The sequence below is a fragment of the Prorops nasuta genome, unplaced genomic scaffold, assembly GCF_024137725.1.
Source record: "Prorops nasuta isolate Cenicafe-Biocafe unplaced genomic scaffold, Cenicafe_Pnas_1.2 PNAS00022, whole genome shotgun sequence".
NCBI lineage: Eukaryota > Metazoa > Arthropoda > Insecta > Hymenoptera > Bethylidae > Prorops > Prorops nasuta.
Window position 1 is genome coordinate 1,517,956 of NW_027116819.1, and position 27,797 is coordinate 1,545,752.

A 27,797-nucleotide genomic window follows, 5' to 3' on the forward strand; every position below is an offset into this window, starting at 1 on the left:
TAGACCTTAAAGAACCAGGGAGCTTGAACCAACTTTGAAATAATCGGAGCAATGGTAATTCCTGGGGGTCATGAGTCCCACACTACCAACAAGGAGACAATTTTTATAATGATAAGTCTGCTTGATGGTGTGCATAAAGGCATTTTAACCTCTTTAAAAAAAGAAAAAAAAATCCCATCCCAATAAATATTAAAATAAATGTAAAGCAGTTGGTTATTAAATCATTGGATACATATATAAGTATCTTTCGGATACTAAAGCATTTACTCCTTTAACTTTGAAACACAAAGGAGTTAATAAATATCAATACAGATGTAATCAGAAAATGATTGTCCGATAATAACAGTGGATGTTTATGTGTCTGCTAAAATAAATACTTATTATATCCACAGAGCATTAATATATGCATTTATATCTTTAAGAAATATTGTCACTTTCAATTGTGCTATGTTAAAAGTCAAAATGATTTTCTCCTTCCGTATGTGAATATTAGAGAAGAAGGAATCATTTTTCGATCTATTTGACAGATCAGCTGTTTGATTTCGAAGCAATTACTGTGGGTTCAATAGCCTTTGGTTTTTGCGGCATTTAACCGAGTGTTGTGTGTTTATCAGTCTGTCTTCTTCTCGCACTTTAAATAGCGGGCTCTCTCTCTAGCGCACGCTTTAGTTTACCTGTTCGCTGCATAACACAGGCTATCTCTGTTGTACTTACTCAATATGTAAGTTTTATATTCTGATAGCCTTTTAATACAGTATATATGTTATATAAATACTTTGTTTGGCTACATCGTCTCATCTCTGTCAGTCTCTCATGCGCGTTTACTTGTGAAGAACGATAAATCGTTCTTCTATATATGAGCTATTTCAAAATAAATTGATTGCAATAGAAATAATAAATTAAATCCCTAATACAAATCTTGGGTTACTTATTTTTAATTCCACAGCCATCAAAAATATTCTTCGTAATGTTGGAGTCACTTTTTGAAGCTACAGCTGTTAAAGTCATTAATGATTAGAAATATGCAAAAAAAAATTTTATTTCATTAGGAAAAGACATGCGAAATAAATATATGTACGATTATAATTGATATTTTATTCTGTAAATTGAATTTCATAGAGAAAGCTTCCATCGATCTAACAGGCCACTAAGCTTCTTGGTTGACAAGTGCGTCCCGTAGCGCAGATGATAAGGCGCTTGCTTGCTACTTACGCGGACTCGGGTTCGATTCCCGCAGATTCATGCAAACTTTTTTAATTTTTTTTTTTCGTCATGAATTTTTTTTTTTATTACCATTAACCTACTAGATTAAATAATAAATTAAGAAAATAAAATATTTTTAACAATAATACGTTACATATGAGTCTTAAGAAAATTGACCAATGTTACGTAATATCATCGCATTTCCTTATTTATTATAAAATCTAATAAGTTAATGGCTGTTTGTTTATAAATATTTTATCTTTATATTCTCATTTAGCGTGTGGTCAGCTTTTATCATAGCTGGCCGCGAAAAAGACATTTCATAATTTTCTTCGGCTAGCTCGGCTTCTCTCGTTTAGACTCGTTGGCTAAACGAACGAAGGTGGAGCGCGAGAAAGAGAGGTCCGAGAAAAGTATACCTCTCTTTCTCGTACTCGAAATATACCGGAGCTATACGAAGGAGACCGAAACATGCACGTACTGCAGTAATGGTATGCGTGCAACGTTCGAGGAGGCAGAAGTGGGGTGCTTTCACGGATGCTTCAGTAGCTCTACGTGTTAGTGAGCCTATGGAGGCAGAGTGGGGAAGCATTTTAGACCCAGTCTGGCTTCACTGCTACTGACCACTGTTGACTCACAACCGTCCTGAATCGTGGGCAAATGGGAATACTTGTTCCCGAACCCAGATAGACACCAAAAAAAAAAACCGTCCTGAATCCCTGGAAGAAATTGGAACTTATAAAACTGGTATGTTTTTTAAATTATTTCATTTTAAAAAATTAAATTTTATTAAACTTTTTGACGGTTTTGGCCCCATATTAATATAAATAATGTAATCTTTTTTTTTTTTTAGTTAAAATGGAAGCAGATATGGTAATTCAACTACTATCAATCCTTTTAGAAAATGAAGTAGAAACGTTTAATAATGACTCAATGCAAGAAACGACAAACAGACAATTGAAAGAAATTAATTTAGCTGGAAAAATATCTGCTTATTCAAAGGTAGGCATCATAAGTAACGAGGATTACGAGAAGTTTATACACAATTTGCGTATAACTGCTAGTGAATTCCGCTTAGCTATAGATTCAGCAGATAAGAATATTATCGAAACAGACTTGCGAAGGTTAGGCAATAACAATTTTGTTTTTATAAATGTTTTTGAAATCCTGGTGAAGGTTGCTAGTGCCAGACAGTGGAATTAGCCTAAAAAATGTGCCTGTCCTTTATAATATAAAATGTGGAAAAAAATTATTGTCAGTCCCTTTTTTGAATGTATAATACATTAATACTAATATGAAATTTTTTTTTCAGTGTAGAAAGAATAATGCAAATGAATAGTCTACCAGGTAAGATATATTTTTTTAATTTTGTCTTCGACACATAATGTGGTTATTTATTTACTTTTTTTGTTTTTGTAGCAGAAGGACCAGGAAATGATCAAGGTCAATAGAGTCAGTATCTTTTTCTAATCGTGACTACTCGTTCTTTTCTTTTGTAAAAATTATTTAAGATTAAGGATTGGGATTTCTCCTATTGGTACTCCAAAAATTACGCGAGCGCCTCTAACGGCTAAAATATGAAGCTCTTTAAGTAAGACAACTCCTGGATTCTGTTTACATTTCAGCATCATTTGAAGATTTAAATTATTAACGTATAATTATTCAATATACAACATCTACTTATGCTTTCAATAATTGACGTAATGAATATGTCAAAAGGATATATTAGACCTATGCGTGAAGGAGAAGAGCTGTATAAAAGTGGAATGATCATATCTGTAGGGAAAAAAGAAAAGAATGGAGCTTTGGTTCAAATCCAGGCTTTGGTTCTCCGTACTTCGGGCCTACAAAGTAAAGATCCTGCAACTGTAAAAATATGGATTGATACCTATGAAGAATATGGAGCAAGGATACTGCAAAATGAGGAAAACTTCAGAAATTACTGTAATTGCCCTGCTGGTAACTCCCAGAAATGCAAGCATATAATGGCTGTAATGCTCTATTTAACTAAGTATGTCCAATTCTTCCCTTCAACAATAATAAGTAATTTACTTTTTATTAATTTTATTCTCTTATATATAGCTGTTATGAAAGTGAGCTTGATGATTTGAGCTGCACAGATATTGAGCAACAATGGGGATTTTTAAAAACTTCTACTTTAAAAGACTACAAAGCAAAGCAACTATCTGAGTTATGTCATGTCAAAAAGCAGAATGATATTTATATTAATAATATACCAAAAGTAACCACAGAAATGCGAGAAAAGTGGAGACAAAAATTAATGAACTGTAAGCACAGTGTATAATGTTTCTGTTTACCGAGGAAAAACGTGGCCTCTGGAATTGCTTCAATTATTTACCATAATTGCTGCAACGATAGTAATATAATATAAAAGTGTGTTTTGTTATTTTCTATTGTATAGGCTGTCCACTTGGAGAGTATTCTATATTTATGAGCTGTATACGTATGGGACAAAACTTAGAAGCCTGTGTAGATGAAACAAATCTTCAAGAATTACAGCATCAACAGTTAATTAGAAGACTTTTAACTTATCGCAGTTGGCGTATCCTTGGTGAAATTAGAAACATGACATTTGAAAAATTGCAAACATTACAGCCTGAACTAATTGAATTTTACCACAAGCATGTTGTCGTTACATTGGATCAAAGTGTAAATATATCTACCGTAAAGCAGGGAACTCTAGAATGGCACCGTGCCAGAAATATTAGACAAACGTCTACGAAAGCCAGATCTCAGTTCACGTATTATTTTAATAAAAAAGCTAATTGGGATGCCAGATACATGGAGGTTTTCCATAGCAATTGGCAAGGCAATATACACACTCGTAGGGGCTTAGAAGATGAGATATCATGCAGACTTAAATTTAAAGAGAGAAATATGTGTGATGTATTAGAATCTGGTCTTTTGGTTCGTCCTGAAGTACCTTGGCTTGCATGCAGTCTGGATGGAACAATGTTGGATGAAACTTGTAATTTTATCAGGAATATTGAGATAAAATCTTTTAAAAAAGGCACTAAACTTACCGCAATAGAACTTATTGAAATGGAAGTAATCCCTACTTTAGATCAAAATGGCAACATAAAAAGAAATACTCAGCATTATGCTCAAATGCAATTAGGCATGCTAATTTCAGGACTTGACAAAACTGAGTATTGTATTTATTCTCGTGTTAGTGAAAATTATATAAGTACTACCGTTTCTTTTAATGAGGAATATACTTTGTATCTTTGCTCTGTATTGGTAAATGTTTATTTTGATCAATTTTTGCCAAGAATGATGTTATCTCATAACAATAATAATAAAATATAACTTATAACTATTTTTTATTATTTCATAAAATATCTTTATTACAACTTATTACATAAATTTGTCAATATTAATCACAGGAGGACCTAAGTTTGTTAAACTACAAACGATTATAAGTATATCTTCAACATAAGGCATCAATGTCCATGATATTGGTCCGCGCAGAAATTCATACTGTCTTAATCTTTGGATCACTCGCTCTACATGAACTCTTGCTCGCGCAATCTCAGCATTTTGGATACAGTCTTCTTGACTCATTTGTTTCTGTTTTTGTAAAAACGGTGGCCTGATAAGATCTAAATACAGCTAGAATATAAAAACAGTAGTAAATTTTAACAAATAATTAAACATCAGTAAATAATTAGAATTACTCACATTCATACATTCATTTTCTATTCTGTAACCTTTATCCACCATGATACCATCTTTACAATCCATTTTAAAAAGGATTGAACTATCATTTACGATATGCTTGTCCGTTGCTCTTCCACCATAAGGTACACTAATTTCAGTTATGAGTCCTGAAGGTGTTATACCAATGTTAAATTTAACAGTATAGGTCTTTTTATATTGAGAGTAAGTTAAAACCCTGCATTTTAGACATTTAGACTGTTCAATAGGGATCTCAGCACAGTCCATAATAATCCTTGTATGTTTAAAATTTTTAAATGACATTGGTAAATTATTTCTAATAAGTTCTTGGTCAGGAAACGGAATCATAACTTTTAGAACTTCAGCAAGTATAGGACACATGTTTCTAAAATAGTTTGCACATGTTTGACTATTTACATCAAACAGAATACTTAATCCTGCAAATGCCATATTTTGTTTAATTTTAACCATAGTCAAAATTACTCTATCTTTCACAAATAATATCATTTTGTTTGTCGTTGTTTCAGTTATTAAATCTTCAACACAAGAGACAATGGTATCTAGAAGTTCTATAGAGTGAATTCCAGTGAAAGTGAAGAGCTTCGTTTTATTATTAAGAAGATTACTTAAATTAGAACACTTTACTGGTTGAACAATTCTTTCTGTGAATTTTGGAAGAAAATTAACCTGTGTACATTTCTGTGTTGCAACATTGTCATATAAAAAGTCTGCAAGTTCAATATTGTCTTGAGGTCTACATTCTCTATGATCAGCTAGATTCACTTGAACCCCAGTGCTTAAAATTGATTTAAGCTTCACTAAAGTAATATTTGTGCTTTCTTTATTTATATTCATGTCAGAGACAGTTAATTTATCAACTCTAGCTTTTTCTGAATTTAAATTTGATATTTTCCTGCATTGAAAAAAATGAAATATATTTATAAAAAATTTTAATTGAAAGTAAAAAATTTATATAAATACATATATATACCTGCTTTCTCTATTCTCTGCCCTTCTACTACGTGCTAATTTCTCTTCTTTTTTAATAGGCTGCTCAGAAATTTCATGACTTCTAGCAGGAAGATTCAGACTAGGAATAGCGGTAGGATAAAGCATATGTTTTATAGTATCTTAAAAAAAATAAAATAAACTATCTAAGCATGTGAAATATGTATTTGGAATATTAGTAAAAAATATATATTTGTACTTACTAACAGTGGTTGGAAAATAGTCTGATGGAAGGAAATGATGGGAACAAACCCGCATTGTATTACTTGCCGGCTTGCCCATTTTTAAAGCTGTTTCCCACTGAGATCTTCTTCTTTTGTCTTTTGGAAATAAATGTAAACTTCCTGCGGTGTCAGCATAATTTGAGCATTGCGGGACACAGCAGTAGTTTGTATTTCGTTTCTTTTTGTCCATAGCTTTTATCACATTTATATGACTACATACTCATGTGCCTTATTTAGAAAGCTTTGCATTTTAATCACTAGAGGCGCCCGCTTGAATCTTTGGATTGCCAATATCCTGAACTTCCTCACTTTCATTTTGTTGCGCTAGAAGAGTGGTCGCAGTTTTTTTTTTAATCGTTAAGTTTGAAGCAAAATTGCGTCAAAAAGATCGGCATTAGATTTAGAAGAGGAAACTAGGTTAATAGAAGATTATTTCTGTTAAGAAAATACACCAATACTTAGTTTAATCCACCTTTATATATTCCACTTTTAATACATATTATCTTTTATAACAAAATAATTATAAAATACTTGTGTTATTTCTAGTAGCATGCTTCCACTGCGCCACTGCTACGGGAAGAAGAAGAAAAACGGAAAAATTAGCAGCAGTACCACCAGTTACATAAATCCCTAGCTAGTACCACCAACCTATATATGGAAATTTACTATATTTTCACAATTTCGAGCTAAAAAAGAAATTAAGAAAACTAAATCAAAAATCAAAGAAAGAAACTTCCATAACTCCCTCAAACTCGAAGAGTTTCCGAGTGGAGATGAACGCTCATGAGGAAGAGGTTCAGGAACCTGTTCCTGACGAGTTATTAATAGGTGAGAAAGAATTGCTGGTGTGCAGGGACGAGTGCCCTGACAAATCCAGACGTTTTTTTTCGCTGTCGTGCTAGGACGGGTACCTAGACAAGTACAGTCGTATATTTCTGTTATGTTAAAACATATTGTATTTACATTAATACGGTTGTTTTAATTTGACCAATTGTAGATGCAGAGCAAGAAGTCTTGATACTGGACCCTGAGGGTATCCTAGAAAATCAAGAAAATGAAAACACTGCATTACATACAGAGAATTTTATGCCTATAACAGAAACTGAAGTAGTGGAATTCGATTGCTTGGACGAAGACATTTTAAATTTATTAGGAAAAGATTCTACGAAATCAGGGAAGGTAGAAGCGAAGTTTCATCCTTCTTTGGAGAAACGTTGGTGGTTCTGGCTGGAGTCAGGTCTTCCTAAAGAGGAAAAACTAGAACTCCTAAAGAAGTATGAAAGGCCGATTTTATTTGAAGCTCCTAAGCTTAATAAGGAGATAACATCTCTGATAGGCGAAACAGGCATTAAAAGAGATAACTATTTCTGTGATCAGCAGAATTCGTTGGGTTCAGCCTTAGTGTCGTTGGGCACAACAATAACTTCACTCCTTAATAGTGAGGACCAATTAAATAAGATAGAGTTACTTGAGAGACTAGGAGACACAGGTAAACTCATGTCTAACCTCCAATTTGAATTGACGAAGGTCAGGAAATCCTTTATTACACCAGGTTTAAGCAAAAGCATGAGATCCTTATTTTCAGATAGAAAATCGGGTACCTGGTTATTTGGTCCGAATCTAAGAGAAGACATTAAGGATGCCAAGTCAATGGAGAAGCTAGCTCAAGAAATGAAAGGGTCAATCTATAAGAAACCCTTGCAAGCATCGGGAAATTTAAACTTCAAAGGCCCGTTTGCGAGAAGATTCAATTACAGTCAAACGGGCTGGAGGAACAAGAATTACACCCAACGACATTATTATGCAAAAACGGGAAAATTCCAATCGAAGTCTCCCAACGTGAATCATCAAGTGAAAAAGGACCAATTCAAGAAAACTTAAAAGAAGTGAGTACAAGAGCGGGTCGTTTGAAAAGGTTCTATGAATCATGGAAAACAATTACATTGGATAAATTTGTATTAGACTGTATTAGAGGTTACAAAATTTTATTCAATTGTAAACCAAGTGGTTTTGAAAATAGAATGGAACCAAAGAGATCAGATCAAGATTCTAGGGAAATTGGTTTAGCTATAGAAGCTCTTATAAAAAAAGGTGCAGTAGTACAGTGTAAATTTCAAGCAGGCCAATTCTTATCGTCCTATTTTGTAATACCAAAGGCAAATGGAGGTAGGAGATTTATACTCAACCTCAAAAAACTGAATTCTTTTATAAGTACAAGTCATTTTAAAATGGAAGATATTCGTACCGCAATTAGATTAATTAGAAAAAATTTTTATATGGGACTTTTAGATTTGGAAGATGCTTACTTTCTGGTCCCTGTCCATAAAAACTGTAGAAAATACTTAAGGTTTAAATTTAAAAATATTACTTATGAATTTACTTGCTTGCCTTTTGGTTTATGTACGGCACCATTTGTATTCACAAAGTTAATGAAACCGGTGGTTGCTAGGCTTAGGGCTCAAGGTTTACTATCGGTGGTTTACTTGGATGATTTATTATGTATAGGACAAGATGAAATCTCATGTAAGGAGAATATACATAAAACGGTTATATTGTTGGAATCATTAGGATTTATAATTAACTTTCAAAAGAGTAAACTTTTTCCCTCAAGAGAATGTCAGTTTTTAGGATTTATTATGAATTCAATTGAAATGACGTTGCAATTGCCTGAAAAGAAAAAGGATGTCATTAAGAACACAGTTAGGAGTTTAAGCAGGAAAGAGGTATGTTCAATTAGAGATCTATCACATGTAATAGGCTTGTTGGTAGCGGCTAGTCAAGCAATAAGATATGCTTGGACTTACATTAGAGGTTTAGAAAATTTGAAATACGTGGAATTAGCAAGGAATGGAAGAAATTATGATGCAACAATGACCTTATCAACACAATCGAGAAGAGATTTATTATGGTTTGAAATGAATATTGATTCTGTAAAAAACACAATTGTTAGAGATTGTATTGATTGTGAAATTTATACGGATGCTTCTACTTCAGGTTGGGGAGCGTTATATGGTGATAAACGAATTCATGGCTTTTGGTCAGTAGAAGATTTGAAAAACCATATCAATTTCTTAGAGCTATTGGCAGTTTATAAAGCGCTCAAAACTTTTTCGCCATTATTAAAAAAGAAAAATATTCTACTAAGGGTGGACAATACCACCGCAATAGCGTATATAAACAAAGCAGGAGGTGTAAAGTTTGAACATTTGAATAAACTGGCTAGGGAAATCTGGCAATGGGCAGAAGAAAACGATGCATGGCTTTTAGCATCTTATATTCCTTCCAAGGAAAATAAATCAGCGGATGAATTGTCTAGAATTTCCAATATGGATGTAGAATGGGAACTTGCATCATATTATTTTGATCTAATAATACAGAGGTTCGGTGAACCTGAAATAGATCTATTTGCGTCCCAACTTAATAAAAAATGTGTAAAATATTTTACGTGGCAACAAGAACCAGGGGCATTTACGATAGATGCGTTCACTATGTCCTGGAAGGATATGTATTTATATGCATTTCCCCCGTTTTCCATGGTTCTAAGAACTCTAATGAAAATTATAGAAGAGAAAGCGGAGGGCATTGTAGTGTTACCAAATTGGCAGGGTCAACCCTGGTATCCGCTATTTTTATCCATAAGTATAGAATATATGATATTGGGACCTGATTATGAGATGCTACTATCTCCTTGCAGATCTGTCACTCATCCGTTAGCCCAGAACCTATCACTAATTGTAGCCAGGGTATCAGGCTAGCTTTTCTAAAGGAGAATATTGAGGAAAGCACGGTTAATATTTTGTTAGCCTCGCTAGCAGATGGAACGAAGAAACGTTATGAAGCTAATTTTATTAAATGGAAACATTTTTGCGATAAAACCAATACAAATCCATTTCAACCATCATCGGAAATAGTCTTAAAGTTTTTTACGGAAAAGTTTAAAAATGGGGCATCTTATGGAATGCTAAACATGTATCGGGCGATGATCTCTTTTATATCGAGAGGTGCCTTAACCAATAACAATATAATTTCAAGATTTATGAAGGGTGTATGTAGGTTGAGGCCTCAAAAACCTAAATACGAATATGTTTGGGATGTGTCTCTAGTGTTAGAAGTTTTAGAGAAATGGTTCCCATTAAAAGATTTAATGTTACAGAAGTTATCAGAAAAGACACTCATGTTACTAGCACTGGCTACTGGACATCGAGTTCAGACTTTAGGCGCAATTAAAGTTAGGGATATAAAAATCGGTATCAAGGAGGTAACCATACATGTAACAGGGTTTTTAAAAACCTCGGGTCCTGGCAGGAGTCAACCCTTAATAGTCTTACCATTTTTGACGGATAAGCCAGAGTTATATGTGGCTGGTACGTTAGTACATTATTTAAGTTTAACTAATAGTTTAAGAGAAGGCATAGATAGTCTGTTTATTACGCATAAGAAGCCATTTAGAGGAGCATCGACTCAAACACTTAGCAGATGGCTCAAGGCAACATTAACAGCTTGCGGGGTAGATACGTCAGTTTTTAAGGCGCATTCAGTTAGACATGCGTCAACGTCGAAGGCTTTTTCTAAAGGAGTAGATATAGAGTTAATTAGAAAATCGGCAGGATGGACAAAAAGATACCAAGCTTTTCAAAAATTTTACAATAGACCTATTCAAACAGTTGACAATAGTTTTGTTGCTTCAATACTAACATAAATGTTAAATTCAAAAATTATATTATATTTTTTGTTTTGTTTGTGTATTCAAGTAGTATGAAGCTTTATTAATAAAGGAAGATTGAAGTCAAAATTTTGCTAAGCTCTTAAAATCTACATTGTAATCTCGAAGTACGAGGCTTGAAATGTAATTGGGTGATCGAACGAGCTTCGCTTCGCGAAGCTCGTTCGATCATAATTATATGAAAGCCTCGTACGAGAAGATTACAACCCACCCTCGGATAAACCCAAATCCCTAGAAAAATAAAAATAGCAAAATTTTTTGTAACTCTGAAAGAAAGTGAGGAAGTTCAGGATATAGGTAGGTATACGGGTAGTGCATACACTACATAAACATCTAGAAGGGCTTCATCTTTGATGTTTTTTGGATCTGAAAATTGCGACATCTAGCGGGAACAAGATGATACTACATTGTAATCTTCTCGTACGAGGCTTTCATATAATTATGATCGAACGAGCTTCGCTTCGCTTCGCGAAGCTCGTTCGATCACCCAACTCTTGGCGTGGCGTCACGTAGAGCTACTGAAGCATCCGTGAAAGCACCCCACTTCGGCCACTTCTGCCTCCTCGAACGTTGCACGCATACCATTACTGCAGTACGTGCATGTTTCGGTCTCCTTCGTATAGCTCCGGTATATTTCGAGTACGAGAAAGAGAGGTATACTTTTCTCGGACCTCTCTTTCTCGCGCTCCACCTTCGTTCGTTTAGCCAACGAGTCTAAACGAGAGAAGCCGAGCTAGCCGAAGAAAATTATGAAATGTCTTTTTCGCGGCCAGCTATGATAAAAGCTGACCACACGCTAAATGAGAATATAAAGATAAAATATTTATAAACAAACAGCCATTAACTTATTAGATTTTATAATAAATAAGGAAATGCGATGATATTACGTAACATTGGTCAATTTTCTTAAGACTCATATGTAACGTATTATTGTTAAAAATATTTTATTTTCTTAATTTATTATTTAATCTAGTAGGTTAATGGTAATAAAAAAAAAAATTCATGACGAAAAAAAAAAATTAAAAAAGTTTGCATGAATCTGCGGGAATCGAACCCGAGTCCGCGTAAGTAGCAAGCAAGCGCCTTATCATCTGCGCTACGGGACGCACTTGTCAACCAAGAAGCTTAGTGGCCTGTTAGATCGATGGAAGCTTTCTCTATGAAATTCAATTTACAGAATAAAATATCAATTATAATCGTACATATATTTATTTCGCATGTCTTTTCCTAATGAAATAAAATTTTTTTTTGCATATTTCTAATCATTAATGACTTTAACAGCTGTAGCTTCAAAAAGTGACTCCAACATTACGAAGAATATTTTTGATGGCTGTGGAATTAAAAATAAGTAACCCAAGATTTGTATTAGGGATTTAATTTATTATTTCTATTGCAATCAATTTATTTTGAAATAGCTCATATATAGAAGAACGATTTATCGTTCTTCACAAGTAAACGCGCATGAGAGACTGACAGAGATGAGACGATGTAGCCAAACAAAGTATTTATATAACATATATACTGTATTAAAAGGCTATCAGAATATAAAACTTACATATTGAGTAAGTACAACAGAGATAGCCTGTGTTATGCAGCGAACAGGTAAACTAAAGCGTGCGCTAGAGAGAGAGCCCGCTATTTAAAGTGCGAGAAGAAGACAGACTGATAAACACACAACACTCGGTTAAATGCCGCAAAAACCAAAGGCTATTGAACCCACAGTAATTGCTTCGAAATCAAACAGCTGATCTGTCAAATAGATCGAAAAATGATTCCTTCTTCTCTAATATTCACATACGGAAGGAGAAAATTATTTTGACTTTTAACATAGCACAATTGAAAGTGACAATATTTCTTAAAGATATAAATGCATATATTAATGCTCTGTGGATATAATAAGTATTTATTTTAGCAGACACATAAACATCCACTGTTATTATCGGACAATCATTTTCTGATTACATCTGTATTGATATTTATTAACTCCTTTGTGTTTCAAAGTTAAAGGAGTAAATGCTTTAGTATCCGAAAGATACTTATATATGTATCCAATGATTTAATAACCAACTGCTTTACATTTATTTTAATATTTATTGGGATGGGATTTTTTTTTCTTTTTTTAAAGAGGTTAAAATGCCTTTATGCACACCATCAAGCAGACTTATCATTATAAAAATTGTCTCCTTGTTGGTAGTGTGGGACTCATGACCCCCAGGAATTACCATTGCTCCGATTATTTCAAAGTTGGTTCAAGCTCCCTGGTTCTTTAAGGTCTAAACACTACCCACTAAACAATCCTCCTTTCATTACTCCTTACAATTGTAATGATTTTATTCGTATTGCTTTGCAAAGTAGTCGCTCAATGCAGACTGAAATTATTTATTATTGCTTTGCAAAGTAGTCGCTCAATGCAGACTGAAATAATTTGTTGAAGCTTTGCAAATTAGTCGCTAAATGCAGACTGAAATTATTTATTATTGCTTTGCAAAGTAGTCGCTCAATGCAGACTGAAATAATTTGTTGAAGCTTTGCAAAGTAGTCGCTAAATGCAGACTGAAATAATTTGTTGAAGCTTTGCAAAGTAGTCGCTAAGTGCAGACTTTCCTTTCACATTTTATTCTACTTCGGTATCATCATCACTATCTTCATATGCATGCAGATTTAAGTTACTTTTAGCTGTAACAAGTTTTGAAGAATATAATGAATTTTTCATTAATTCTAAGTGCTGTTTGGTTACAGTCATTGATAGTGATGTTTCTTCTTTGGATCGAAGTGCGTATTTTACTACGCAAATTGCATTCAATGTTTCATGTGAAAGTTTATTTCTTTTTCTTGTTTTACTATCAGGTATGATAGAAAAACATCTTTCTGCTTCCGCGTTTGAATGAGGAAGAGATCTTACTAAATTTAGTAATGCTCGTAATTGTGGATATCTCAGCTCTTTATTGCTATTTTTTGCTGAACATATTGCTTGCCACATATTATCGAATGATAATTTCGACCAGTATGTCTTTACATCATATGTTTCATTAGAATACAGAGATGTCCATTCAATTTTGATTGAATGTTCATCAAAATATCCTAAACGACGGCAAATTTCCAGTAATTTTATACTACTGGTTTCTCGATCCTCATCAAACAATGCTTTTTCCATTTGAAATATATTTAGATTTTCCAAAAATTTATCAAATATTGGAAAACGATTACGAACCTCTTGACTGGCTTTTATCAAGAAAGATAAACAGTTTTGACGAATTAATTGAATTTGTTCTTCGTTCAATTTTTCTTCAATCAATCCATCTTCTAAATATTCAGCACAATCAGGGCCGATATCTATTGACTGAAGGGGAAGCTGGTTATCAGTTCTTCCAAAATCAATATTCCGTAAATAAGGAATTAAGATTTCATCTTTTAATAAAGCAGGCTTGATAAATTTTTGTAACAAAAACATTAAGAATTTCATGCACAATTTATGCAGTACATGAATTCTAGTTTCGCTTGCTTGAAAAAATGCATTAAAAGAATTAAATTTTTTCAATACATTTTCCAGAAAATATAAGTAAGCCTTTGTTTCTGGATTATTCATTGATAAAAGCATTTCTTCTGCTTGACTTTTATTTTCTGACATTTGTTCTAATAAAAAAGTATGAATAATGTTCCATTGTTCTAAAATCCGTTCTATGCATGTATGACGAGAGAGCCAACGCGTTTCTGCATATTTTAATAAATTTTTAGTCTCTTTCTCAAAAGACTGCTGAAAATCTTTAAAAATAGCTGTCCTTTTAGGACTTCCATTTATAAAAGTGACTATCTTTTTTATAAAGTTTCCGCATTCTACTGGCAACGTTTTACATGCATTAGAAGCTACTAGTGCAGAGGAGTGACAAATGCATGGCATTGTTACAAATCGTGGACAATTCTTTAAAAGTCTAGTTTGGAAAGAATCGTTCTTTCCAACCATTACCGATGCATTATCACAGCTTAATCCAATTATCTGTGATATTGGTATTTCTTTTTTTATAAGTTCACTACTAAATGCTTTAAACAGTTTATCTGCTGAACAGTCGCTTGCATCTAAGTTTATTAATTGAAGTAAATTTACTTCCACGCGTAATGATTTACTGTCCACGTATCGCGTAAGTAGTGTCATTTTTTTCTCATTACTAATGTCTGAAGTTTCATCCTCAAATACGGAAAACTTATGATTTTGTAACTTATTAGTTATCCGTGCAGTTTCATAAGGACATAAGACATTAGTAATAATATTTCTTAGTTTTGTTTTCCCCAAAGACATTGATTGCAGAACATCCGGTTCCTTACCAATTTCTTTGAAGATTGTCAACAACTCTGCACTGTACGTAAATGGAATATTATGTTCCACGAAGAAAGTTGCTAGCTTGATTTCAGCGACTTTAACTTTATCATTGAAATCAAGGTGACCTTCTTTAGAAGTACCAGGATATGTCATTTCCTCGTCTTCTACAATATCTAATTCTTTTATTTTTACTTTATGAATCTCGGAATTAGCATGCTGAATGACTTTTGCTTTACCGGATTCATAATATTTTTTGCAAGCAACGCAAAAAAATTTATAATTGTCGTTGGGGACGCTCCGTAGCCAAATCTTCCAAGAAGGGTTTTCATCAAACCATTGAGGTTGAAAACGCTTCCGTCTGGAGATTAATGATTTCCCCTTTTCTTCCATTTTCTATTTATATTATTATTAATATATTGTACTCACAATATTAATGTATTCCTCTACAGGTAATCCTTTATCGTTTCTTTAATAAAAATCACTAGTCACCAAAGGTAAAACACTTGAATGAACCTAGTAATTATTATAAATATCTTTTCAAAAATTAATAATTTTTGAAAGGCACAACACGCTCACTTAATTACTCAATATTTGTGTAATCTTTATTCGCGTTATTATTTTAAGTCGTTCAATGTAGACGATTGAAACCGACTGAACGATGAATATATACATTAGCTGGAGAATCATGTTATTGTTTGTATTTTCTAATAAGAGATACATAATACATATAACTGGATCATCCTCCTTAAGCCTTAAGCGTTAGCCTTTACCGGTATCAATTTGGTGCGAAAGTAAACAAATATTGACAGCCCGTGTGAGGTCTGGTTGAAGTAGACGTCTCATTTCCAATGGATCAGCTGGCCCGTCAGTTTGAAGCGTAAGTACTCTAACTTCATTTTGTCCTAAATATTCAGATTTAATGACAAATTTTAATAATTAAAAACAATTTATAATAATATATTCGTTTGAGTGTTACAATTAAAAATTTTATCTTTAAAATATCCATTTTCTAGAATTTGAGAGATAATCGCAATTCTTATCAAAACAGTGTATATTATTCTTGGTTTAAAATTTCGTTTGTTTTGTTTTCCAGAATGCCATACATAGAGGAAGCCTCAGAAAGTAAGCATATTTATCTCATAATCTAAATAATTTTAAATTATAAAATTATATTAATTTTTTATTATAATTTTTATCATCAAAAGACGACAACCCCAGCATTGGCGACCGGCTCCAAAAGTTGGAGCGAATGGTGCGCGCATTGCTGGTGCGCCAGCAGCAGCAACAGCCACAGCAACAGCCACAGCCACAGCAGCAACAGCAACAACAACGGCAGCAACAGCCGCAGCTGGAGTGGCCGGGAGAAGGGCCCTCCCACCCACAAAACAATGTGGGTGAGGGTGTGGGGCAGGCGGTGGCCACAGACGAGCGAACCCGTAAGCATACATATTTATTAAATTATTAAAATTATCATACCCGCGGTCCACTGGTTGAAATAGGTATAGGTTCATATTCATTCCTTAATGTATAAAAAATTGCAATAAAAAACTGCAGTTGTTGGAAGATTAAAAATTCTTAAAAATACTGTTGGCCATTTGTTAAAATCATTTAAATTTTCTTGAACTCTGTATACGTTTATAAATAATTGTACTTAAATAAAAAAGTAAAAATTCTCTTATTAAATTAACTATTAATTTATTGCATGTATTATATTGCAGGAACTTTGCGAGGGGGTAAGGCCCGGCGCCATTGGGCGCAAATGCGCGGTGGAGGAGTTGGGAGAGGAAGAGGAGGAGGAGGATTTAGAGGAAGGGGAGGATTCAACGGAGGTGGTGGAAGAGGAGGATGGAGAGGAAGTGGAAGAGGTGGAGGAAGAGGGAGGTGCGGGGAAATAAAAAATTTTTATTTCAATTTTTAAATAAAATTTATATTAAAATGTAATCAGGTCTACTTATTCATCTTATCCTATCCCATTTTCGTAATAATTCTTCGAATTTGTGAAGGGTTATGAAAGGAGGATTGTTTAGTGGGTAGTGTTTAGACCTTAAAGAACCAGGGAGCTTGAACCAACTTTGAAATAATCGGAGCAATGGTAATTCCTGGGGGTCATGAGTCCCACACTACCAACAAGGAGACAATTTTTATAATGATAAGTCTGCTTGATGGTGTGCATAAAGGCATTTTAACCTCTTTAAAAAAAGAAAAAAAAATCCCATCCCAATAAATATTAAAATAAATGTAAAGCAGTTGGTTATTAAATCATTGGATACATATATAAGTATCTTTCGGATACTAAAGCATTTACTCCTTTAACTTTGAAACACAAAGGAGTTAATAAATATCAATACAGATGTAATCAGAAAATGATTGTCCGATAATAACAGTGGATGTTTATGTGTCTGCTAAAATAAATACTTATTATATCCACAGAGCATTAATATATGCATTTATATCTTTAAGAAATATTGTCACTTTCAATTGTGCTATGTTAAAAGTCAAAATGATTTTCTCCTTCCGTATGTGAATATTAGAGAAGAAGGAATCATTTTTCGATCTATTTGACAGATCAGCTGTTTGATTTCGAAGCAATTACTGTGGGTTCAATAGCCTTTGGTTTTTGCGGCATTTAACCGAGTGTTGTGTGTTTATCAGTCTGTCTTCTTCTCGCACTTTAAATAGCGGGCTCTCTCTCTAGCGCACGCTTTAGTTTACCTGTTCGCTGCATAACACAGGCTATCTCTGTTGTACTTACTCAATATGTAAGTTTTATATTCTGATAGCCTTTTAATACAGTATATATGTTATATAAATACTTTGTTTGGCTACATCGTCTCATCTCTGTCAGTCTCTCATGCGCGTTTACTTGTGAAGAACGATAAATCGTTCTTCTATATATGAGCTATTTCAAAATAAATTGATTGCAATAGAAATAATAAATTAAATCCCTAATACAAATCTTGGGTTACTTATTTTTAATTCCACAGCCATCAAAAATATTCTTCGTAATGTTGGAGTCACTTTTTGAAGCTACAGCTGTTAAAGTCATTAATGATTAGAAATATGCAAAAAAAAATTTTATTTCATTAGGAAAAGACATGCGAAATAAATATATGTACGATTATAATTGATATTTTATTCTGTAAATTGAATTTCATAGAGAAAGCTTCCATCGATCTAACAGGCCACTAAGCTTCTTGGTTGACAAGTGCGTCCCGTAGCGCAGATGATAAGGCGCTTGCTTGCTACTTACGCGGACTCGGGTTCGATTCCCGCAGATTCATGCAAACTTTTTTAATTTTTTTTTTTCGTCATGAATTTTTTTTTTTATTACCATTAACCTACTAGATTAAATAATAAATTAAGAAAATAAAATATTTTTAACAATAATACGTTACATATGAGTCTTAAGAAAATTGACCAATGTTACGTAATATCATCGCATTTCCTTATTTATTATAAAATCTAATAAGTTAATGGCTGTTTGTTTATAAATATTTTATCTTTATATTCTCATTTAGCGTGTGGTCAGCTTTTATCATAGCTGGCCGCGAAAAAGACATTTCATAATTTTCTTCGGCTAGCTCGGCTTCTCTCGTTTAGACTCGTTGGCTAAACGAACGAAGGTGGAGCGCGAGAAAGAGAGGTCCGAGAAAAGTATACCTCTCTTTCTCGTACTCGAAATATACCGGAGCTATACGAAGGAGACCGAAACATGCACGTACTGCAGTAATGGTATGCGTGCAACGTTCGAGGAGGCAGAAGTGGGGTGCTTTCACGGATGCTTCAGTAGCTCTACGTGTTAGTGAGCCTATGGAGGCAGAGTGGGGAAGCATTTTAGACCCAGTCTGGCTTCACTGCTACTGACCACTGTTGACTCACAACCGTCCTGAATCGTGGGCAAATGGGAATACTTGTTCCCGAACCCAGATAGACACCAAAAAAAAAAACCGTCCTGAATCCCTGGAAGAAATTGGAACTTATAAAACTGGTATGTTTTTTAAATTATTTCATTTTAAAAAATTAAATTTTATTAAACTTTTTGACGGTTTTGGCCCCATATTAATATAAATAATGTAATCTTTTTTTTTTTTTAGTTAAAATGGAAGCAGATATGGTAATTCAACTACTATCAATCCTTTTAGAAAATGAAGTAGAAACGTTTAATAATGACTCAATGCAAGAAACGACAAACAGACAATTGAAAGAAATTAATTTAGCTGGAAAAATATCTGCTTATTCAAAGGTAGGCATCATAAGTAACGAGGATTACGAGAAGTTTATACACAATTTGCGTATAACTGCTAGTGAATTCCGCTTAGCTATAGATTCAGCAGATAAGAATATTATCGAAACAGACTTGCGAAGGTTAGGCAATAACAATTTTGTTTTTATAAATGTTTTTGAAATCCTGGTGAAGGTTGCTAGTGCCAGACAGTGGAATTAGCCTAAAAAATGTGCCTGTCCTTTATAATATAAAATGTGGAAAAAAATTATTGTCAGTCCCTTTTTTGAATGTATAATACATTAATACTAATATGAAATTTTTTTTTCAGTGTAGAAAGAATAATGCAAATGAATAGTCTACCAGGTAAGATATATTTTTTTAATTTTGTCTTCGACACATAATGTGGTTATTTATTTACTTTTTTTGTTTTTGTAGCAGAAGGACCAGGAAATGATCAAGGTCAATAGAGTCAGTATCTTTTTCTAATCGTGACTACTCGTTCTTTTCTTTTGTAAAAATTATTTAAGATTAAGGATTGGGATTTCTCCTATTGGTACTCCAAAAATTACGCGAGCGCCTCTAACGGCTAAAATATGAAGCTCTTTAAGTAAGACAACTCCTGGATTCTGTTTACATTTCAGCATCATTTGAAGATTTAAATTATTAACGTATAATTATTCAATATACAACATCTACTTATGCTTTCAATAATTGACGTAATGAATATGTCAAAAGGATATATTAGACCTATGCGTGAAGGAGAAGAGCTGTATAAAAGTGGAATGATCATATCTGTAGGGAAAAAAGAAAAGAATGGAGCTTTGGTTCAAATCCAGGCTTTGGTTCTCCGTACTTCGGGCCTACAAAGTAAAGATCCTGCAACTGTAAAAATATGGATTGATACCTATGAAGAATATGGAGCAAGGATACTGCAAAATGAGGAAAACTTCAGAAATTACTGTAATTGCCCTGCTGGTAACTCCCAGAAATGCAAGCATATAATGGCTGTAATGCTCTATTTAACTAAGTATGTCCAATTCTTCCCTTCAACAATAATAAGTAATTTACTTTTTATTAATTTTATTCTCTTATATATAGCTGTTATGAAAGTGAGCTTGATGATTTGAGCTGCACAGATATTGAGCAACAATGGGGATTTTTAAAAACTTCTACTTTAAAAGACTACAAAGCAAAGCAACTATCTGAGTTATGTCATGTCAAAAAGCAGAATGATATTTATATTAATAATATACCAAAAGTAACCACAGAAATGCGAGAAAAGTGGAGACAAAAATTAATGAACTGTAAGCACAGTGTATAATGTTTCTGTTTACCGAGGAAAAACGTGGCCTCTGGAATTGCTTCAATTATTTACCATAATTGCTGCAACGATAGTAATATAATATAAAAGTGTGTTTTGTTATTTTCTATTGTATAGGCTGTCCACTTGGAGAGTATTCTATATTTATGAGCTGTATACGTATGGGACAAAACTTAGAAGCCTGTGTAGATGAAACAAATCTTCAAGAATTACAGCATCAACAGTTAATTAGAAGACTTTTAACTTATCGCAGTTGGCGTATCCTTGGTGAAATTAGAAACATGACATTTGAAAAATTGCAAACATTACAGCCTGAACTAATTGAATTTTACCACAAGCATGTTGTCGTTACATTGGATCAAAGTGTAAATATATCTACCGTAAAGCAGGGAACTCTAGAATGGCACCGTGCCAGAAATATTAGACAAACGTCTACGAAAGCCAGATCTCAGTTCACGTATTATTTTAATAAAAAAGCTAATTGGGATGCCAGATACATGGAGGTTTTCCATAGCAATTGGCAAGGCAATATACACACTCGTAGGGGCTTAGAAGATGAGATATCATGCAGACTTAAATTTAAAGAGAGAAATATGTGTGATGTATTAGAATCTGGTCTTTTGGTTCGTCCTGAAGTACCTTGGCTTGCATGCAGTCTGGATGGAACAATGTTGGATGAAACTTGTAATTTTATCAGGAATATTGAGATAAAATCTTTTAAAAAAGGCACTAAACTTACCGCAATAGAACTTATTGAAATGGAAGTAATCCCTACTTTAGATCAAAATGGCAACATAAAAAGAAATACTCAGCATTATGCTCAAATGCAATTAGGCATGCTAATTTCAGGACTTGACAAAACTGAGTATTGTATTTATTCTCGTGTTAGTGAAAATTATATAAGTACTACCGTTTCTTTTAATGAGGAATATACTTTGTATCTTTGCTCTGTATTGGTAAATGTTTATTTTGATCAATTTTTGCCAAGAATGATGTTATCTCATAACAATAATAATAAAATATAACTTATAACTATTTTTTATTATTTCATAAAATATCTTTATTACAACTTATTACATAAATTTGTCAATATTAATCACAGGAGGACCTAAGTTTGTTAAACTACAAACGATTATAAGTATATCTTCAACATAAGGCATCAATGTCCATGATATTGGTCCGCGCAGAAATTCATACTGTCTTAATCTTTGGATCACTCGCTCTACATGAACTCTTGCTCGCGCAATCTCAGCATTTTGGATACAGTCTTCTTGACTCATTTGTTTCTGTTTTTGTAAAAACGGTGGCCTGATAAGATCTAAATACAGCTAGAATATAAAAACAGTAGTAAATTTTAACAAATAATTAAACATCAGTAAATAATTAGAATTACTCACATTCATACATTCATTTTCTATTCTGTAACCTTTATCCACCATGATACCATCTTTACAATCCATTTTAAAAAGGATTGAACTATCATTTACGATATGCTTGTCCGTTGCTCTTCCACCATAAGGTACACTAATTTCAGTTATGAGTCCTGAAGGTGTTATACCAATGTTAAATTTAACAGTATAGGTCTTTTTATATTGAGAGTAAGTTAAAACCCTGCATTTTAGACATTTAGACTGTTCAATAGGGATCTCAGCACAGTCCATAATAATCCTTGTATGTTTAAAATTTTTAAATGACATTGGTAAATTATTTCTAATAAGTTCTTGGTCAGGAAACGGAATCATAACTTTTAGAACTTCAGCAAGTATAGGACACATGTTTCTAAAATAGTTTGCACATGTTTGACTATTTACATCAAACAGAATACTTAATCCTGCAAATGCCATATTTTGTTTAATTTTAACCATAGTCAAAATTACTCTATCTTTCACAAATAATATCATTTTGTTTGTCGTTGTTTCAGTTATTAAATCTTCAACACAAGAGACAATGGTATCTAGAAGTTCTATAGAGTGAATTCCAGTGAAAGTGAAGAGCTTCGTTTTATTATTAAGAAGATTACTTAAATTAGAACACTTTACTGGTTGAACAATTCTTTCTGTGAATTTTGGAAGAAAATTAACCTGTGTACATTTCTGTGTTGCAACATTGTCATATAAAAAGTCTGCAAGTTCAATATTGTCTTGAGGTCTACATTCTCTATGATCAGCTAGATTCACTTGAACCCCAGTGCTTAAAATTGATTTAAGCTTCACTAAAGTAATATTTGTGCTTTCTTTATTTATATTCATGTCAGAGACAGTTAATTTATCAACTCTAGCTTTTTCTGAATTTAAATTTGATATTTTCCTGCATTGAAAAAAATGAAATATATTTATAAAAAATTTTAATTGAAAGTAAAAAATTTATATAAATACATATATATACCTGCTTTCTCTATTCTCTGCCCTTCTACTACGTGCTAATTTCTCTTCTTTTTTAATAGGCTGCTCAGAAATTTCATGACTTCTAGCAGGAAGATTCAGACTAGGAATAGCGGTAGGATAAAGCATATGTTTTATAGTATCTTAAAAAAAATAAAATAAACTATCTAAGCATGTGAAATATGTATTTGGAATATTAGTAAAAAATATATATTTGTACTTACTAACAGTGGTTGGAAAATAGTCTGATGGAAGGAAATGATGGGAACAAACCCGCATTGTATTACTTGCCGGCTTGCCCATTTTTAAAGCTGTTTCCCACTGAGATCTTCTTCTTTTATCTTTTGGAAATAAATGTAAACTTCCTGCGGTGTCAGCATAATTTGAGCATTGCGGGACACAGCAGTAGTTTGTATTTCGTTTCTTTTTGTCCATAGCTTTTATCACATTTATATGACTACATACTCATGTGCCTTATTTAGAAAGCTTTGCATTTTAATCACTAGAGGCGCCCGCTTGAATCTTTGGATTGCCAATATCCTGAACTTCCTCACTTTCATTTTGTTGCGCTAGAAGAGTGGTCGCAGTTTTTTTTTTTAATCGTTAAGTTTGAAGCAAAATTGCGTCAAAAAGATCGGCATTAGATTTAGAAGAGGAAACTAGGTTAATAGAAGATTATTTCTGTTAAGAAAATACACCAATACTTAGTTTAATCCACCTTTATATATTCCACTTTTAATACATATTATCTTTTATAACAAAATAATTATAAAATACTTGTGTTATTTCTAGTAGCATGCTTCCACTGCGCCACTGCTACGGGAAGAAGAAGAAAAACGGAAAAATTAGCAGCAGTACCACCAGTTACATAAATCCCTAGCTAGTACCACCAACCTATATATGGAAATTTACTATATTTTCACACACCTCCTTAAATTTACATAATTTTATGCAATATTTAACATCTTTCGGAAATTTTCAAACTTAGTTCTACCTAAAGGTTTTGTAAAGAGATCTGCTATATTATATTCCGAGTTAACCTTTACAATATCAATCTCTCCTCTTATATAACTTTCGTTTACAAAATGAAAATGCGTTTCAATGTACTTCGAATTTTTTGTAAAGTTGCCATATTTCCCTATATTAATCGCACCAGAATTGTCCTCAAATATTTTTATAGGTACATTTATCTTGATATTAAAATCTAACAAAATATCTCTTATTAATTTTATTTCGCTAACACATTCAGATAGTGCAACATATTCTGCTGATGTGGACGATTTTGTTACACTTTTTTGTTTTTTTGATTTCCAATATATTGTGTTTCCAAACAATCTTACTATATAACCAGTGGTAGATTTCCGATCATTTATATCGCCAGCCCAGTCGGCATCTACGTAGCAATCTAATATCTCTGAACTAATTCTTTTGCTAATTGTTAACTTCAGGTGCCTTGTTAAAAATAAATATTTTAGGACTCTTAACGCATACTTATAATGTGTATCATCATAACAGTTCTGAAATCTACTTAAGTAATTAATACAAAAACTGATATCAGGTCTTGTTCCTGAACTAATGTATAAGAGAGCTCCAATTAAATTTCTATATTTAATTTTATCATGTAATACTTTCGCTGGTTCTAGTTTTAAGTTCTGTTCCATTGGTGTAGCGTATAATTTTGAATTTATAATGTTATACTTTCTCGCTAAAGAATCAATATAATCACTTTGATCTATAGACATGTTTCCCGTACCATGCTTGTATTGGATATTTATTCCTAAGTATGTTTTGACTTCACCTAAATCTTTCATTTTAAATTTTTCTTTCAACAGATTTTTTATAGCTTTCAAATTTTCTTTATTATCGCAACATATGAGCAAATCATCCACGAACAATATTAAATAGACTTTAATCCCTTTTCTTTCTTTTAGTATATATAGACAACAATCATTCTTACTTCTTATAAATCCTAAATTCATTAAGTAGTTATCAAAGCATTCGTACCATGCTCTAGGGCTTTCCCTAAGTCCATACAAAGCTTTATTTAATTTTAATACTTTGTTAGTACAATTACTATAACCTTCAGGTTGTTTTACATATACCCTTGATTTTATGTAGCCATTTAAGAAGGCTGTTACTACGTCCATTTGCTCTATATATAGATCCTTTTGGCAACACAATGTTAATAAAATTTTTAAAGTTTGTAGTCTTGCAACAGGAGAGTAAACGTCATCTATAACATCATTTTGTTGATAACCTCTTACTACTAACCTAGCTTTATATATATTATCATTTTTCTTAGTGAATACCCATTTTAAATCTAATATCTTTTCTTCGATTGGTCTTTCTACATATGTCCACGTATTATTTTTATTTAAACAATCTATTTCTCTATCCATTGCGTTTACCCACTGTTTTGATTCTTCACTATTAATGGCATCCCTAAAGCACGTTGGATTTTGTGCACTTACATAATTCACATATACTAAATTATTATAGACAAAATTATCATCATTGAATCTAATTGGCTTCTTTGACTGCCTGGAGGATTTTCGCTTTGGTACAGTTGTAGTTTGTTCATCAACGGATTCGTTTAAACTTTCATACTCGTCTTCGCTTTGATTTGCATCTTCATTTTCTGATTCACTTAACCTAACCCTCATGTTACTCCTTAGTTTATCATCTAGCTTTGTATCAATAAAATTGACGCCATCTTCAATTATATCTACGTTCCTGGCTATTACAATTTTTTTATCAATTAAAACTCTATATCCGACATTCTCATACCCTATTAAAATTCCTAAGTCTGCCTTTTTATCCCATTTAGACTTTCGTTTTTCTTCAGGCACTTTTACAAAAACCCTACTTCCATAAATATGCAAATTTTTCATACTTGGTTTTGTACCGAACATAATTTCAAAAGGGGTTTTTTCTTTTTCTACAGAATTTGATATAATACGATTTTTTAAATATGCTGCCGTTTTAACTATTTCCGGCCAGAAACTAACATGTATTTTGGCTTCAGCAAGTAAACATCTTGACATGTCCATAATATCTCTATTATATTTTTCAGCAGTACCATTCAATTCATGTACATAAGGCGGACATGGTTCTAAAGCTATACCTTTATTTCTAATAAAATTATAAATATTCTTATTCATATATTCAGTGCCATTGTCACATCTAATTCTTTTAATTTTCTTCCCAATCTTATTTTCAATCAAATTTACGTAATTTACGAAGCATTCATATACTTCATTTTTTGACTTTATAACATGAACCTGAGAAACTTTGCTATAGTCATCAATGAACGTTAAAAAGTATTTTTCCCCATTTACTCCTGTTGTACTATGTGGACCATTTAGATCAGTGTGTATTAATTCAAGAGTTTCTTTTGCTCTTTGTCTATTATTTTCGAAAGGTACTTTATACATTTTATTTTCTATGCAAATGCCACACTTGTAATAATCACTTTCTAATTTAACTGGTAAACCTTCAAGCATGCCCTTCTCACACATTTTACTTAAATAATTAAAATTTACATGACCTAATGTTCTATGTAATTTTTCTTTGAGAGTCATACTACTTTTAATAGATACATTTGTTTCACTATTCAATAATAAGCTTTTTATACGGTATATATTGTTTTCTTTGTAAGCTATTGCTATTATTTCTCCAGTTTTATCATATATTTTTGACTTATCTCCTATAGATACTATTTTATTGTATTTAGTTAATTTACCATAACTTATCAAGTTTTTATCCATCTCTTATACATAATACACATTTGACATTTTATTCGTTTTCATTTGACCATAAACTTGAAAACTATGAATAATACTACCTATCTTAGTTGCTTTTAAATAACGACCATCGCCAACTTTTACATTTACAGACTCTTTGAGATCAATACATTCATTAAAATATTTATCATTATTGACAATATGGTCCGAACAGCCACTGTCCAATAGCCATTCAATTGATCCTTCGCAGTTATTTACCTCTACGCATGGTTTATTTATTATAGATTTACTTATTAATTCCGCTCTAAATCCACTCATACCATTATCATTGGACTGTTGTTGATAGCTTTGATGACCTTCATATTGCTCATTCCTGTTCCACTGTTGTTGATCCGATCTTCTACCATAAACTTGACTTCTTTCATTATTTCGATTATTATTCCATTGTTTTATTCCTCTTCTTTGTTGATTATGTTGCTGATATTGATGACCACCTCCTCGCTGTTGTAACCCATAGTTCCATGATTTTTCTGTTCTTCCTTCTTGTGTAGTGTTTCGTGATCTGCACTGGGCCTTAAAATGACCATACTTCCCACACTTAAAGCATTTTATATTTTGCTTCTTCTCTACCTTAAATACATTAGAATTGCTTTTACATTCTTCTTCTTTGTTTTTTAATTCATGCATTATAATTTTATTCTTCACATATTCTACGGTCTGCTCAGATTCTTTTAAAATATCTACTAAGTCTCCAATATAACTAAGAGAACTTGGTAGCATTTTGATCATGTAGCTTAGCTTTTCTTTTTCGTTTATATTTGCTCCAGCACTTTTTAATTCATTTATTAATTTTTCAAATTCGGTAAAAAAGGTACTTGATTCATTAAAATCTTTCAGCTTTAATTTCTCCAGCTTATTTCGTAGACATATTTGCAGTGCTGTTGATTCCTTCAAG

At 32.7% G+C, this 27,797-nt stretch overlaps 4 protein-coding genes across 4 annotated transcripts; 1 reads left to right on the forward strand and 3 right to left on the reverse strand.

Annotated features, from left to right (window-relative positions):
- Positions 1–4,581: 4,581 nt before the first annotated feature.
- LOC136781458 (uncharacterized) lies at positions 4,582–6,324 on the reverse strand. The gene is made up of 4 exons (XM_066740365.1): positions 6,114–6,324; positions 5,894–6,032; positions 4,906–5,815; positions 4,582–4,836 (listed from the first exon to the last, which is right to left on the reverse strand). Exons 1-4 carry the CDS (start codon positions 6,322–6,324, stop codon positions 4,582–4,584), a joined length of 1,515 nt encoding a protein of 504 aa, XP_066596462.1.
- Positions 6,325–6,907: 583 nt separating this feature from the next.
- LOC136781459 (uncharacterized) lies at positions 6,908–10,833 on the forward strand. The gene is made up of 4 exons (XM_066740367.1): positions 6,908–6,962; positions 7,132–7,813; positions 7,864–9,718; positions 9,829–10,833. Exons 1-4 carry the CDS (start codon positions 6,908–6,910, stop codon positions 10,831–10,833), a joined length of 3,597 nt encoding a protein of 1,198 aa, XP_066596464.1.
- A 2,638-nt stretch (positions 10,834–13,471) lies between these two features.
- Positions 13,472–15,562, reverse strand: LOC136781460 (zinc finger MYM-type protein 6-like). The gene has a single exon (XM_066740368.1). It carries the CDS (start codon positions 15,560–15,562, stop codon positions 13,472–13,474), a length of 2,091 nt encoding a protein of 696 aa, XP_066596465.1.
- Positions 15,563–21,791: 6,229 nt separating this feature from the next.
- On the reverse strand, positions 21,792–23,534 carry LOC136781461 (uncharacterized). The gene is made up of 4 exons (XM_066740369.1): positions 23,324–23,534; positions 23,104–23,242; positions 22,116–23,025; positions 21,792–22,046 (listed from the first exon to the last, which is right to left on the reverse strand). The coding sequence occupies exons 1-4, from the start codon at positions 23,532–23,534 to the stop codon at positions 21,792–21,794; spliced, it is 1,515 nt and encodes a 504-aa protein (XP_066596466.1).
- Between the last annotated feature and the right edge of the window lie 4,263 nt (positions 23,535–27,797).

What these genes read in the sequence shown, in the direction of transcription:
- LOC136781458 (XM_066740365.1), bottom strand. Translation starts at nt 6,324, where the DNA reads ATGGACAAAAAGAAACGAAATACAAACTACTGCTGTGTCCCGCAATGC. An exon ending in GCAGAGAATAGAGAAAGCAG is followed by an intron (nt 5,816 to 5,893) that starts GTATATATATGT and finishes TTTTCAATGCAG; the next exon opens with GAAAATATCAAATTTAAATT. An exon ending in TAGAAAATGAATGTATGAAT is followed by an intron (nt 4,837 to 4,905) that starts GTGAGTAATTCT and finishes TTTATATTCTAG; the next exon opens with CTGTATTTAGATCTTATCAG.
- LOC136781459 (XM_066740367.1), top strand. Translation starts at nt 6,908, where the DNA reads ATGAACGCTCATGAGGAAGAGGTTCAGGAACCTGTTCCTGACGAGTTA. An exon ending in CTAGCTCAAGAAATGAAAGG is followed by an intron (nt 7,814 to 7,863) that starts GTCAATCTATAA and finishes TAAACTTCAAAG; the next exon opens with GCCCGTTTGCGAGAAGATTC. An exon ending in AAGAGAAAGCGGAGGGCATT is followed by an intron (nt 9,719 to 9,828) that starts GTAGTGTTACCA and finishes ATCTCCTTGCAG; the next exon opens with ATCTGTCACTCATCCGTTAG.
- LOC136781460 (XM_066740368.1), bottom strand. Translation starts at nt 15,562, where the DNA reads ATGGAAGAAAAGGGGAAATCATTAATCTCCAGACGGAAGCGTTTTCAA.
- LOC136781461 (XM_066740369.1), bottom strand. Translation starts at nt 23,534, where the DNA reads ATGGACAAAAAGAAACGAAATACAAACTACTGCTGTGTCCCGCAATGC. An exon ending in CTATTTTCCAACCACTGTTA is followed by an intron (nt 23,243 to 23,323) that starts GTAAGTACAAAT and finishes ATTTTTTTTAAG; the next exon opens with ATACTATAAAACATATGCTT. An exon ending in TAGAAAATGAATGTATGAAT is followed by an intron (nt 22,047 to 22,115) that starts GTGAGTAATTCT and finishes TTTATATTCTAG; the next exon opens with CTGTATTTAGATCTTATCAG.